Source organism: Pseudorca crassidens, chromosome 20 (assembly GCF_039906515.1).
Source record: "Pseudorca crassidens isolate mPseCra1 chromosome 20, mPseCra1.hap1, whole genome shotgun sequence".
Lineage (NCBI taxonomy): Eukaryota > Metazoa > Chordata > Mammalia > Artiodactyla > Delphinidae > Pseudorca > Pseudorca crassidens.
The window spans coordinates 56225603-56239591 of NC_090315.1; the positions used below are offsets into that span (position 1 = coordinate 56225603).

Here is a 13989-nt window from a genome sequence, read left to right on the forward strand (position 1 = left end):
GCACCTGGAGTGTTACATATGCTGTAGGTACTCAGACAACTTCGCTTCAGACTAAAAAGCAAAAGCATCTCATGATATAAAAGACTCTACAGTTACTTTATGAAAAACAATCACTACCACCACCTCATATTCACATTGCAATTTATATATTAGAAGTACTTCCGCTGCGTCTTATTTTACGCACACAACCAACCCTGTGTAGAAAGGGCAAATACAGTCATTCCTATTTCCCAAAGGAGGCAAATGAGGCCCTACAGAGGCTTCAGCTACTTGGTTAGGGCCACACAAGATATTCATGGTTACAGGTCTTCTGGTATCAAGATGAGCGCTTTTCCCAAAACAGCCAGGTGGCAGGTGCCAGGGCCTATTTCTCCAGCATCCTCCTCCTACAAATACTCTCAGGACAACTCTAACATGACTTTCCACAGCCATCTGTCCTTCTTAAGATGTGTGAACACTGTCCTTTCTATAGCTGGAAACATGGATTGGGTAAAGACTCTGGGTCTTCTTTCCACTTTCGTTCCCATGCAACAGTGCAACCTGAACGTGTGCCACAGCAGTCACCGGGGTGGCCAGATGATGCTGCCATCGTTCAGAACATTCCTCACTGGAAGTGGCCTTCAGAGAACCGAAATTCTTCCCAGTAAGAAAACCAGTCTATCGCTTGAGAGTTATGCTTTATTTTTTAATTGCAAATGGCATCATTAGCTTGAACATCCTCATGAATCATCAGCTTTTTAGCTGTTTCCTAGACTTCGATCTCTCCTCAGAGACCACAACTTTACAAACACTGAATATATTTAAACACGCTCGTTACAGACTCTGAGGACACACCACAAAGGCATTCCAGAAAGGTCAGTCACATCAGCACCCTCTAAACAGAATACCCTGAGGAAGAAAACCTTCATAAGGAATGCATAATAACAATATTGATAAAAATAATGGCTTAGGGCTTCCCTGGTGGTGCAGTGGTTGAGCGCCCTCCTGCCCATGTGGGGGACGCGGGTTCGTGCCCTGGTCTGGGAGGATCCCACATGCCGCAGAGTGGCTGGGCCCGTGAGCCGTGGCCGCTGAGCCTGCGCGTCCGGAGCCTGTGCTCCGCAACGGGAGAGGCCATGGCAGTGAGAGGCCCGTGTACACCAAAAAACAAAAAAAATGGCTTAAGCGTGTTGAGTGGCACTTTATATGCCTTGTCTAATTTAACCCTCAAAAGAATCCTGCGAGGCAAGAGGAAGGTCTATTTGTGATTTGTGTCAACATCAACATTACCATGTGGTCACACAGGCATAACACCCTTATATCACAAAGGGCAAAAGCTAATTCCCAAAACGCACGCCGTGAACAGCAAATACCTCCTCTGTGACGGCCACCATCTCCTCAGAGGCTTGGGCTGTAGCCCAGTTGGTGTTTTTCACACATTTTCAAGCCTGTTAGCATCCTGCCGTTCCCGTATCAGTGTGTGTTTTAGCCCGCGTGAAGCAGATACCGAGTGTACAGAATGGAAGTAAGTACATTTTTGGCTTCTGAGAAATTCAAGCAAGACATTTCCCATCTAAGCAAGTTTAGCTCTATGGCTCCAGAGTGACTTGTACTGTACTGATCGAAAGAAGGACCCAAGGAACCAAATCTCAAACTTATCTTTTTTTTTTAAACATCTTTATTGGAGTATAATTGCTTTACAATGGTGTGTTAGTTTCTGCTTTATAACAAAGTGAATCAGTTATACATATACATATATCCCCATATCTCTTCCCTCTTTCCCTTCTATTTCTCCCTTCATGATTTGTGCAAGGAGGTAGGAAATGAAGACTTAATCCAAGAATCTATTCTTAAGCAGCGATTTGGAGATCCAAAATCTGACACCAGGTCTATCTGTCTGTCTATCTGTCTGTCTATCTATTTTTCAAACCTGTGTGGGGTTTTTTTCCTATAAATTTATTTATTTATTTTTGCTGCGTTGGGTCTTCGTTGCTGTGCACAGGCTTTCTCTAGTTGCGGCGAGCGGGGGCTGCTCTTTGTTGCAGTGTGTGGGCTTCTCACTGTGGTGGCTTCTCTTGATGCGGAGCATGGGCTCTAGGCGCACGGGCTTCAGTAGTTGTGGCATGCGGGCTCAGCAGTTGTGGCTCGAGGGCTCTAGAGCGAAGGCTCAGTAGTTGTGGCGCACGGGCTTAGTTGCTCCGCGGCACGTGGGATATTCCTGGACCAGGGCTTGAACCCATGTCCCCTGCATTGGAAGGCGGATTCTTTACCACTGTGCCACCAAGTCCAAAACCTGTGTTTCTTGAAAACCATCTCAGCAAGTGTGATCAGCTCCTTATTTCTAGCTCCTCCTTCACACTGACAGAATCACAGAAGGCGGCAGCCATGCGAGAACCGCTATAACCAAGAGTACGACCAACAGCCCATCCCAAACAAGACACTCAGAGTCACGACTTCCAGGACTTCTGCCATGACCATGGGCTTTAAACCATTCTACTACTTCCTGGAGGTCAAATGGCTGAGCCTCATAACCTAGCTCCTCCTTGGCTTTCTCTAGGCTAAAGTAATGTGTGACGCCGGTTTTGTAAACTTCAGTGCGGGTGAGGAAGGGCTGGAAGTTGTACAGTCGACCCAGAATGAAGTGGGCCGTCTCGGTTAGGAAAGCAAAGTAGTAGATGAGAGTCAAGGGCAGGCGGATGGATGGGAACTTGTAGCCCAGGCCCTCAACCAAAGGCCGGAAGAACTCAAAGTTGTTCACAGGTCTGCCATCTGAGATGAAGTAGGGCTGCCCAGAGGCAATGTGGCCCTTGTCAGCTTTCAGGGCCACTGAAGCCAGAATGTGAGCCTGCACCAAGTTATCCACATGGACAAATTCAACCAGACTCTTGGGGTCTCCGTACACAAACTTGAACAGGCCCTTCTCAATGTAGCTTACTATCCTGGGGAGGTGCCTCTGTTCTCCAGGCCCATAGATGCCAGCCGGCCTCAGAGCACAGGTTCTCAAGACCCCATCACTCCTTTCCAGGGCTGTACCATTGGCCTCCAGCACCTTCTTCTCTGCAACAGATTTGGTCCGAGAGTAGTGATCAGGATGGAGGTGAAGAGGTAGGTAAGGCAGAGATTCATCTCCATTTCTGATAACTTGACCTCCGAAGATGACATTGAAGGTGCTCGTATAAACTAACCTTGGCACCCCTCGCCTCCTGCAAGCCTGGAGGATGTTGTCTGTGCCCCCCACATTCACTTCTTCAATCAGGTTTCGATTCAGTTGCTCGCGCCCTGACATACCGTAAGAGGCAATATGGAACACACAAGCGACATCCACATCCTGGAAGGCTTTCTCTATGTCAGAGAGGTGGCGGATGTCTCCATGGATAAACTTGATTCCTTCTGGAATGGTTTGAGCAGGGCTGCTGATGTCAAACAGAATCACACGGACTCCCTTCTGGTTCAGAGCACAGCCTAGGCTGAAACAAGCAAGAGTAAAAGTCAGATCAAATCACTTTTAAGCTGTGCCTAGGAGAAGTGTGTAAAATAATTTTCCCAGTCTTCTTGGCTTATCCTGAGCTCCTCACTTTACATGTTCACTGGTACAAGTCTTACTTATGCAAATATTCAAAAATGAGAATCTTCACATTCACTTAAATTAAAATGAGAGAGGCTTTATCTTCAAAGACGGTGATGTCTACATGTTACATTCCCCCACCCCCCATTCACCATCTATTCTTCAGAATATTTATGAATGATAAGGTAATTGTGAAAAAACAGCGATTATGTTAAATTGTTTTCGGTGGTGTGCATATCTCCCCTCCCGCATTCAATGGCTTTATAAAGAATTTTTCTTAAAGCAGCATGTACCTGTAGTTCTCCATTTCAGTATCTGAGCCGTGGGCAACACGGTTCATTCCTGGTTTAACACTATACAAACAAGTAAAAGTCTGCACTGCATTAGTGTGAGCTGAAAGCTATACTTTTCCCAGCAACTACCAATAAAATAATTCCATGGACATATTTTGCAGATGCACTGACCGGAAGCCAAAATAGCCACCTCCTCCTGTAACGAGGACTGTTTCCTTCAGAGAGTTTTGGGAATCCATATATGGCAGTCAAGGATAACTGGACCTATAAGAAAGTAGTACGCATCACTGTTACTGATCCAGACGCAAATGTGATTGTCCCTCATTTGGAGTTAACAAAAACAAAAAGGCAATACGCTCGAGTAGAAAGAAAAGCTAAGACCTGGGTTCCCGTCATGGCTTTGTGACATTAACCAACTCTTCCCCACACCCCTCCTTTCTCTTCTTGGGCTTCACATTTCTACCTATGAATCATGGGAACAGTAATATCTGCCCTGACTGCCTGGCAAGGTCAATGTGAAGGTTAAATAAGATAATGTACATGGGAGTGCTTTGAAAACCACAAAGCACTCTCCAAATGTAAGGCATTTATTCTGAATCCTCAGAAAATTAGAGCCTTTTGGAAAAGAAGTCGTTCACATTTGGTAGAGAGAGGCATCTTCCCCACACACCAGAAGAAACTCCAGGACAGAACTTTAAAGCAATTTCCAACATCTTTGTTTTTAAACAGCACACTACAGCACAGTTTAATACTGGTGTTTTGGGACTTCCCTTGTGGTGCCATGGTTAAGAATCCTCCTGCCAATGCAGGGGACACGGGTTCAAGCCCTGGCCCGGGAAGATTGCACATGCCACGGAGCAACTAAGCCCGTGCGCCACAACTACTGAGCCCGTGTGCCACAACAACTGAGCCCATGAGCCACAACTACTGAGCCTGCGAGCCACAACTACTGAAGCCCGTGCGCCTAGAGCCCGTGCTCTGCAACAAGAGAAGCCACCGCAATGAGAAGCCCGCGCACCGCAAGAGTAGCCCCCGCTTGCCGCAACTAGAGAAAGCCTGCGTGCAGCAACGAAGACCCAATGCAGCCAAAAATAAATTATTTATTTATTTTTTAAAAATACTGGTGTTTTATTAACCCTATATGTAAAAAAAAAAAAAAAGGTGGGGGGTGAAAAAAACATCCTTTGTGTAGCAAACCATGTTCCCCCACCCAGGAAATCTTCTAAGTACAGCATGTGCTCAATACCTATGGGGATCTTGCTTCTCCCTCCCTCCGCTTCTATGCTAAAATAATAATTATTTTTATATTTTTATTATTTTCTCAAGGCTCCAAAAGCCCTTTCTCTCAAAAACAAGACAGAACAAGCAAAAAGTGGGCCACTCAACTCTTTCCACTTAAGAAGAAATGGAACAGGAGGCATGCGGGTCCTCAAATGTGTTGGGAATACACACACACACACACACACACACACACACACACTCACTCACTCAAGTCACTGGAGACACTCAGCGGTGCGGTTAGACAGGGAGACTGCAAGCAACCAAGAGCCCTATCACTTGGACAAGCTCGTCCCTCTGTGCCTGTTGCTGCATCTAAAAAGCGGAGCTAATGATAAGCTCACAGGCTTATGGAGACCGAATGGGACAGTGTACGAAAAATGCCTGACATAGTGCAGGTGCTCCACGGATGTCACTTCTTGAATTTCCTTTTCTTCAGGCTCTAGAGTCTGGGGATTTGATTTTTCTCTTACATTCCCACATACCATGATTAGGTCTCTCAAAAGCACAGGGTTACAAAAAGTTTGTTGGGTTCTTCTGGAAAACTCTACTAAGGAGATGTGAGTGCCAGGAAAGCCAATCAGATCATTCATGCAGAAAGCAGTTGGTGTGACAGCTGAAGACAAGATTCAGCAAGTGACTGTCTCAGTGGCTTGAGGGTATGCAGAAGACTGAGAAATATTAGGAAAACTGAGCAAAATGATGTGGAGGATGGCTGATGGAGTCCCAAGGTTTGACAAAGCAATTGCCGCTGCCACTGTGCTTACAAGAAAATCCGTAAAGAATGAACATCCCGGCGTCCCTTTAATATACCCAACAGTGACCTTATGTTTCTATTATTTTCGGAGTGCAGAACACTCCCACTTGGATTTGGAGTAGGCATAAAACTTGCTGTAGTCAATTCTATCATTTAACGTAATCACGTGACTTTGTTAACAGATGCTGCTTCCAAACACAAAAGATGTCAGTCACTGACATTTCAACCCAGACTTCTTACTGTCACCATCACGACCTGGTGGCAACCTCCTTCTCTGACTTCAGCTCACTCTTCCACCACTGGTACTCTACCCTCCAGCCACCTGAACTTTTCCCCTTTTTTGAAGATGCCAAGCTCATCTGTGCCCTGAGGTCTACACACACTTCTTCTTCTTTTTTTTTTTTTTTTGTGGTGCGTGGGCCTCTCACTGCTGTGGCCTCTCCCGTTGTGGAGCACAGGCTCCGGACGCGCAGGCTCAGCAGCCATGGCTCACGGGCCCAGCCGCTCCGCGGCATGTGGGGTCTTCCCAGACCGGGGCACGAACCCGTGTCCCCTGCATCGGCAGGCGGACTCTCAACCACTGCGCCACCAGGGAAGTCCCTACACACACTTCTTGCTTCACCTCTGGTGAACCACCTCTGCACCAGATCTTCGCCTGGCTGCATCCTTCTCAATATTTAGGTCTGCTCAAGGGCCACTTACTCAACGCAAAGAGGTGTTTCTGATCACCCCTTCTCGAAGAGCTCTCCCTTATCTAAACGCTGCTCTGTTTTCTCCATCGCACATTTCACTATCTAAATTTATGTTTCCTTTTTGACTCCCGATCTCCTTCCAACAGAACGTAGGTGCCATGAGAACCGAAACCTTCAGCCTTTCTCACCGGCGTGTTCCCACCAGAACCTCAGAGACAGTAGATACTCACAAGCATTTGTTGCTTACGGATGATTTTGAACACTGTGAAATAATACATGCAATTTAGTAAAATGATGATGGGCACAAATTATGCAGGGCACTGCAGTGTCTAAGAGCCGTTATTATGTATGCCAATCAATGTTGCCATTTTAATTTAACATCTCTTAAAAATAAAAGTTCTGGCGTGAAAATGACATAAAGCAAAATGAGACAGAATTCCTGCATTCTGGAGCTTATGCTGGAGGAGAGAAGCGTCTACAAATACCTAAAGTACATGGCAAAAAGGAGAAACCAAGATTACTGCAATGTTGGTATAAACCAGGTGCCGTGGGGGCACCGAGGTCGAAGGGAGATGGGATAAGTTGATTCTGAAGGGCAGGTCCGAGAAGACCTCACTGAAGAGTAAGCACTAGAGCAGACCGGGGACAACGGGAGGATGGAGGCAGGCTGAGGCTAGGCAGAGGGCTACTACAGGCTGAGGGGGCAAAACACATGAACAGAAGAGCAACAGGGTGGGCTTGTGTTGGGCAACCGATACGGGGCGTGCAAACTGAAGCCGAAGTGTGTGGCTGGTGATTTAGGGCGGACAGATGGCTGGAGTCGGCTTGGAGACAGCTTGGCATCCCCTTTGGGGGAGCCTGAACTCTATTCTATAGACTAGAGGTTCCCAACCCCTGGACTGCCGACCAGTACCGGTCCATGGCCTGTTAGGAACCGGGCCGCACTGCAGGAGGTGAGCGGCGGGTGGGAGGGCGAAGCTTCATCTGCAGTTCCCCGTCGCTCGCGTTACTGCCTGAACCATCGCCCCTGCCCCCGGCCCCCAGTCCGTGGAAGAATGGTCTTCCACGAAACCGGTCCCTGGTGCCAAAAAGGTTGAGGACCGCTGCTCTAGACAACAGAGGGTCTTTGTACGTTTACGGAACATCGGGCTCACTTTGGTCCTTGTGAAAGATTAAGCTTTCCCTGGAGGAGGAAAGAGTCTAGGCAAGGGCCGATGAGGGTGAAATGCCAGGGTGCTCAACTGAAATTAGGATGAGGTGGCGGCAACAGGCGGGGCCCGGGTGAAGTGTGAGGAAGGTGATGTCGTTAACCGAAACAGCCCACACGGGTTTTAAAAGTGCTCTGTTTGGTTAACAGAGTTTTCATTAAGAGGATGCCAGATAAAAAAGGTTAACATATTCTTAGCATCTCCACAAGAATTCCTCTGTAAGGAAATCAGAAAATGGACAAGGCCTCAAAGGGTCCAGTTAAAAATTTTCCAACAGAAATTCTTCCTAATCTTTCATTGTCCTTTGTTTTTTAAAACTGCACATTCCAGTCCAGTCATAAGACCACAGGTCAGTCATGGCTCATGTGCACATTAATCACGCCAGGAATGTACAAGTTCAAATTATCAATGCTTCAGGGTACCTGTCAGGCCTATTCATGCTACTCCTCATTACCTTCCAACTCGTCCAGAATGATCTGGGGCAAGAACTCGTGTAACTGACCTGATCTGCAGGGTCAGACGCGTGGTGACGAGTAAGGAAAATGTAATCATTTCACAAGATAAACAGCAATGAAAGAAGCCTGCAACCTTCGCAGATGACCAGCCATTAACAAACGGTATCACCGAGAGGCCACCTCCTCCTTTCCTGGTTCCCTGCGTCAACGAGCACAGAAAAATCGCTGCAGACACATTTTGCAGGCAACCAAAAGAAATTCCCACGAACACTAAGCCAGCGGGGAGAAAGAGAGTGTACACAGTTTTCTCTCAATCAGCTGCCTGATTTTTCATATTTCATGGCTTCTGTTTTATTAGTTTCCACCTGATTCCTTCTAGGGCTGGGTACTCAGACCAGTGTTTATAATCTCAGTTTCTTTAAGGCTCTTCCAAAACGTGGCTTTGTTCAGTAGTTGCTTCCCTCTGGGTTGGGGGGAGGGTCACATGTGATCTGAGCCATCATTTTAGCAGATACAGGTTAAGGTTAAGTACACGATCCAAAAAAAGGAATCTTAATTACAAACAAGAAAAAATGAAATTTAAAATCTGCCTGACCCCTTGATAATACTAAGATAGAACGAGGGTAATAAAATTGACATCTCACAGGGAAATTATGAGAAGAAACTCATAAAAATGACTGGGAGTACTTTAGATTTACAAAGACCTAATTAACTGCGAAGGATCAGTGATAAGAACCTTAACTTATGCACACAGTTCCTTCATCTCCAGGGTTCAACAGGACGATGCCACTAACTCTCTGGTATTATAATGCAATATACAAACCTAGGTGCCACTAGAGTACGGAACAGAGAGCAGAATTGAAGATGGCTTTCATAAAAACAAAAATTTACCGTATTTACTTTAAGGGAGATAAAAATATCTCCAGGTAGTTTAACCCTTTGATGGTGTGTTTTAAATTACTGCCCAAGTACTGACCAGAGGCAAAAGGTAACTGTGTTCTTACTGTATTGAGACCAGGAAAGTATATTGAGACTAGAGGGCTTAGAAATGGTGCTGTTGAAATTCCATATGTGAACTGAAAGTTATTTGTGTTCAATACAAAGCAGTCAAGGCCATAAAGATGAAGAAGTTAGAAACAATAAGGAGAGTCACCCTGATACAGGTAAAAGGATGTGAGGTGCAAAACCTAAAAGGCCAAACGCATTTGGGAAGAAAACTAAGGGCACAGCATTAAGTGGAAAGTTGATATACTCATGACAAACAGTGGTATTTGCACACACAGTTTTGAATACAACTGACGGTGGGCAGGGAAGCTAATTCTCATCACCTTATCTTCTCATCCAGCTACCCACTCAAACTCCTTTTGCCTAGATATTTGTTGCACAAAATATCCTTGCAATTATTCATGATGCTTATGATAAAAGTAATTACATAATTTTATAATCGGTATTGCCCACCTGCTTCCCAAACTACCACATAAACTCCATACAGGCCTAGGCCACTTCCCCAGGAATGTCTGCAGGAACGAGGAGTATTTGGTGGATCACACACCCGGTAAATCCAAATGCAGGGAATGCTCTGCAAACTTTTCAAATGCCCTTTTCTGCTGTACCTGCAAGTACTACACTTGTGCTTCCTCCCCTCTAGGTCAGCATGCCTGCCACTTCAACATATCAAAGTACTGTCATCTGGCATTTATTAAGCACTCACTGTGTGCCAGGCATCATGCTAGGCCTTCTCCACAAATCATTTCCCTTGACGCTCCTAACAACCCTCTGAGGCGAGTACTAATTGCTTAATCCCATTTACTTCAGCTAGTAGATGGGGGAGCAGGGAGCAGTACCTACTGGAACCCAGGTGCGTCTGACTCCACAGCTTACGCCTCAACCACAACAAGCACTCGGGGCTGTGCAGAGTCCCTGACCTGAAGCAGCCAAGTCAGTGCTGACCAGAGTCCTGTGGGGGCTTTAACAGCTAACATATTCTGCAACCTGAAAGGAGTCCTTCCAATTTCCAGCGGGGAGGCAGGAGGCGCCCCATCCCCTCCCATGAGGTAGAGTTTGGAGGCAGGGTTAAGCTTCCGAGGTTAGATATCAGAAAATCTGGGTCCTAGACTTGGTTCTCCCACCAATTCCCTGTGTGACCCTGGCAAAGTCACTGAACCTCTCTGATCCTGTTTCCTCCTTGCTAAAATGAAAATAACAACTATGGCTATATTTATTAGTTATTATGGGCTAGGTGCTTTAAGGTTCACCACTGAAGCCTCAGGACAATCTTCTGAGGTAGTTATTATCCTCAGCTTTTCAGATATGAGGAAAAGGCTTAGAGGTTAAGAACCTTGCCTACGCATAAATATATCCAAAGTAAATGAAATCACTATCTGGAAAAGGTACCTGCACCCCCATATTCATTGCAGCATTATTCACAATTGCTAAGTCACAGAAAGAACCTAAGTGCCCATTAATGGATGAATGGATAAAGGAAATGTGGGGGGTGTGTGTGTGTGTGTGTGTGTGTGTATATATATATATACACACACACACACACACACACACACAATGAAATATTATTCAGCCACTGAAAAGGGAAGGAAATCCTACCATTAGTGACAACACAAATGGACCTTGAGGGCACTGTGCTAAGTGAAATAAGTCAAAGACAAACACTGCATGATATCATTTACACAAAGAACCTTAAAAAAGCTGAACTCTAGAAACAGAGAGCAGCCAGGGGCTTCGGGATGGGGGAAATGAGGAAATGTTGGTCAAAGGGTCTAAGAATTAAATTCTGGGGATCTAACATACAGCATGGGGACCATATTTAATGATACTGTATTACATGCTTGAAAGTTGCTAAAGGAGTCCATCTTTAAAGTTTTCACCATACACACAAAAAAACTGTAATTCTGTGAGGTGATGGAGATGTTAACTAACCTTATTGTGGTTATTATTTCACGATATATAGGCGTAACAAGTCATCACACTGTACACCTTAAAATTACACAATGTTATACGTCAATTATATCCTAGTAAAGTTGGAAAAAAATCTTTCAAAAACAAACAAACAAACAAACTGGTCCACAAATTATGCAGGTGTCAGTGGCTGAGCTGGACCTAGGACTTGAAGCCAGGTCTGTAGGAGTCCCCAGCTGGCTTGGGACAATGCAGTGTTGTGCACTTCCCACGTTCATAATTTCTGTCACACCTGGTATCTCTGGTACTGTCTTCCCTATTGTGTTTCATTTAAAACTACTTATCTTTTAACAATAAATACGTTCATTTTAAATGGTAACCTTACATGGCCACTTAAATGGAAAACCAGAATCATTTGTCATCAAGAGAAGGTAATCTTTACCCCCAAAGTGCGATGAAAATTAAAAATGTGAATCAAGTCTAGCTCGATACAGATGCTTGTTGAAAGCTCTGAGCTTGGGGCCCAAATATCTTTAAAAAAAAAAGAAAACAAGGGCTTCCTTGGTGGCGCAGTGGTTGAGAGTCCGCCTGCCGATGCAGAGGACACGGGTTCGTGCCCCGGTCCGGGAAGATCCCACATGCCGCGGAGCGGCTGGGCCCGTGAGCCATGGCCGCTGAGCCTGCGCGTCCGGAGCCTGTGCTCCGCAACAGCAGGGGCCACAACAGTGAGAGGCCCGCGTACCGCACAAAAAAAAAAAAAAGAAAAAGAAAGAAAAAGAAAGAAGAAAACGAGAAAAAGAAGCTAGCCTGTGCTTGAGACCTTCGCGACATTCTAGAAAGCCACGCTGAGCCCCACTCCTTGGAATCCGAGAGAAGTAAAAAGGGGAGGACTTCGGTCATCATCACGCACGACCGCGCCCCGTACCAGAAGCCAGTGGGCTCGTCCCACCTGGGCTGCCACCCGGCGCAGGTACGGGCTGGGTCGCCCTCCGCGGGCCCCGAAGCCCGTGCGAGCCTGAGCGCCCCCGCCAGCCGAGCCCAGGTCCCCGCGGAGGAGCGCCCCCCCCACTCCCCAGGCCCACTCACAGTAGCAGAAAACGACAGCGACGCCGGGTCTGCTCGAGAACTTGCAAGCCAGGCCCATCACGATCGCTACCGCCCGCGCTCGGCGCCGGAGCCGTCAGACCGGCCACCTGGCTCCACTTCCGGGCCTCTCTAGGAAGCGCGGAGGTCTTCTCATCTCTATGATGTGCAGGTTGCTCGTCCACCGTCACCTATGCATCATGCTCACTACATGAGTCTCCCCGACGTGTCCAACCCATGTGTTCCAGCTTCGCGGGAGCCCTTTCAGGGCACATCTACTGCTGTAACTACCTCCAATTTCTGCCTTTAGACTTGCACCTCCGTCTTTGTGCACCCCCAACGCTGAGCACAGGCAGTGCCTGATAAATAGGAGGGGCTCAGCTCAATCAGTTATTGCTTGTATGGATGAATGGATGGGTGGATGGATGAGACTCTCCAGACTCCTGAATATTCACTCTGCATGTATCTTTTAAAATCTCTATCTCTGAGTTTCCATGTTTTCCCTATTTTTACAGTTCCATTTCTGATCACTGAGCAGGCAATGATGCTAAGACTAACCTTTGCTGCTGAAGGAACCAAAGACTTAAAAACCATGTAGAAAGGAACGTTGGCATCCACCTTCAGAGGTCTCCCAGAGAGGCCAATATTTTGTCTCCTTGTCAGGAGTCTGGTTCTATGGAAAGTTGCAGGCGCTGTGTACACACACACACACACACACACACACACACACACACACACGAATTGACCCCTGGCTGGGAAGGATTTCATTTTGGTGGCTCAAAGGATGAGAGTTTGACTTCATACGCTTCTCTTGCCACATGCAGACTCAAAGAAGCTCATATGAAGTAAGTCATTTACTGCTAAATATTCACTGGGACCACAAAGTCATAAGGAAAACCTCAAGCCCTGGAATGTAAAAACTGATGAAGGCCATGTGAAGAAAGCTAAGTCCCCAGCATCGGCGTCTCTAATCTTTCCTCTCTGATCTTGTCTGTCTGTCTTGTCCTCAACTGGGGTTCAGCCATAAGTCTTAGGAGACTGAGATATGGTTGTACCAAGTAGCCCTAAGGAACAGCTTTTCTCTGGCTGCCCTGGATGTACAAAGATTAGAAGAGGAGAAGAGGAAGGCTAGTGAGGGGGCTAGGTGACCAGCAACATGCTCTTCAGACCAGTAGCCAAGGAAGAAAAGATTCCTCCAAGGATGCAGTATGTAAGACAGATTTCCTTTGGGGAATTTCAGGGTCCTCTAAGGGTTGCCCAGATTTACTGCATGTTGATGGCCCATAAGAAAAACTGTGGCAAATTTAAATGTTAATATTATTATGCCACCAAGGACTCTTTTAAAATCTAAGCACTTATGTTTTAAGGGAAAATTATAAACTTTATAATTACTTCCTTAGTTTCCACTGCAATTTAGTGAGCTGATTTTGTAAAGGTCTGAATAAGAACTCTAAGATAGAAATGACCAGAGAAAGAAACTGACCTCAGTATGAGTTTATATGTCAATGCTTTTTTAGTTTTTTTCCCTAATAATATATCCAGAAAGTGGATACATTTCAGAAACATCAGTTTACTGTTATAATTCCTCACAGATGGCCAACACTTTATACTTTACTATACCTATTAGCTCATCAGGTTCTCGCAGAAAGTGGATCCATTAAGGTTCTTTGGGTTTCAAGTAGTAGAGAATAGCTCTAGCTAATTTAAGTGAAAAAGGGCAACTTTTAGAATCTCAGAAAGAGTTTAACAATTTGTGTATTCATGGT

The 13989-nt window shown here is 45.9% G+C and overlaps 1 protein-coding gene across 3 annotated transcripts; it reads right to left on the minus strand.

The window, feature by feature from the left end:
* Nucleotides 1-1646: 1646 nt before the first annotated feature.
* On the minus strand, nucleotides 1647-12348 carry SDR42E1 (short chain dehydrogenase/reductase family 42E, member 1). 3 transcript variants are annotated; one of them, XM_067718322.1, is made up of 3 exons: nucleotides 12227-12348; nucleotides 4009-4101; nucleotides 1647-3446 (listed from the first exon to the last, which is right to left on the minus strand). In XM_067718322.1, the coding sequence occupies exons 2-3, from the start codon at nucleotides 4074-4076 to the stop codon at nucleotides 2333-2335; spliced, it is 1182 nt and encodes a 393-aa protein (XP_067574423.1). In that variant the 5' UTR covers nucleotides 4077-4101; nucleotides 12227-12348; the 3' UTR covers nucleotides 1647-2332. The 3 variants fall into 3 exon arrangements, with proteins under 3 accessions (XP_067574423.1, XP_067574425.1, XP_067574424.1); XM_067718324.1 differs by lacking the exon at nucleotides 12227-12348 and adding an exon at nucleotides 12066-12205; XM_067718323.1 differs by lacking the exon at nucleotides 12227-12348 and adding an exon at nucleotides 8275-10666.
* Between the last annotated feature and the right edge of the window lie 1641 nt (nucleotides 12349-13989).

Bases quoted from the DNA above. Each gene is read 5' to 3' on its own strand.
- SDR42E1 (XM_067718322.1), bottom strand. From the start codon at position 4,076: ATGGATTCCCAAAACTCTCTGAAGGAAACAGTCCTCGTTACAGGAGGA. The intron at 3,447-4,008 runs GTCAGTGCATCT...TGCTTGTTTCAG, and splicing joins GGTGGCTATTTTGGCTTCCG to CCTAGGCTGTGCTCTGAACC.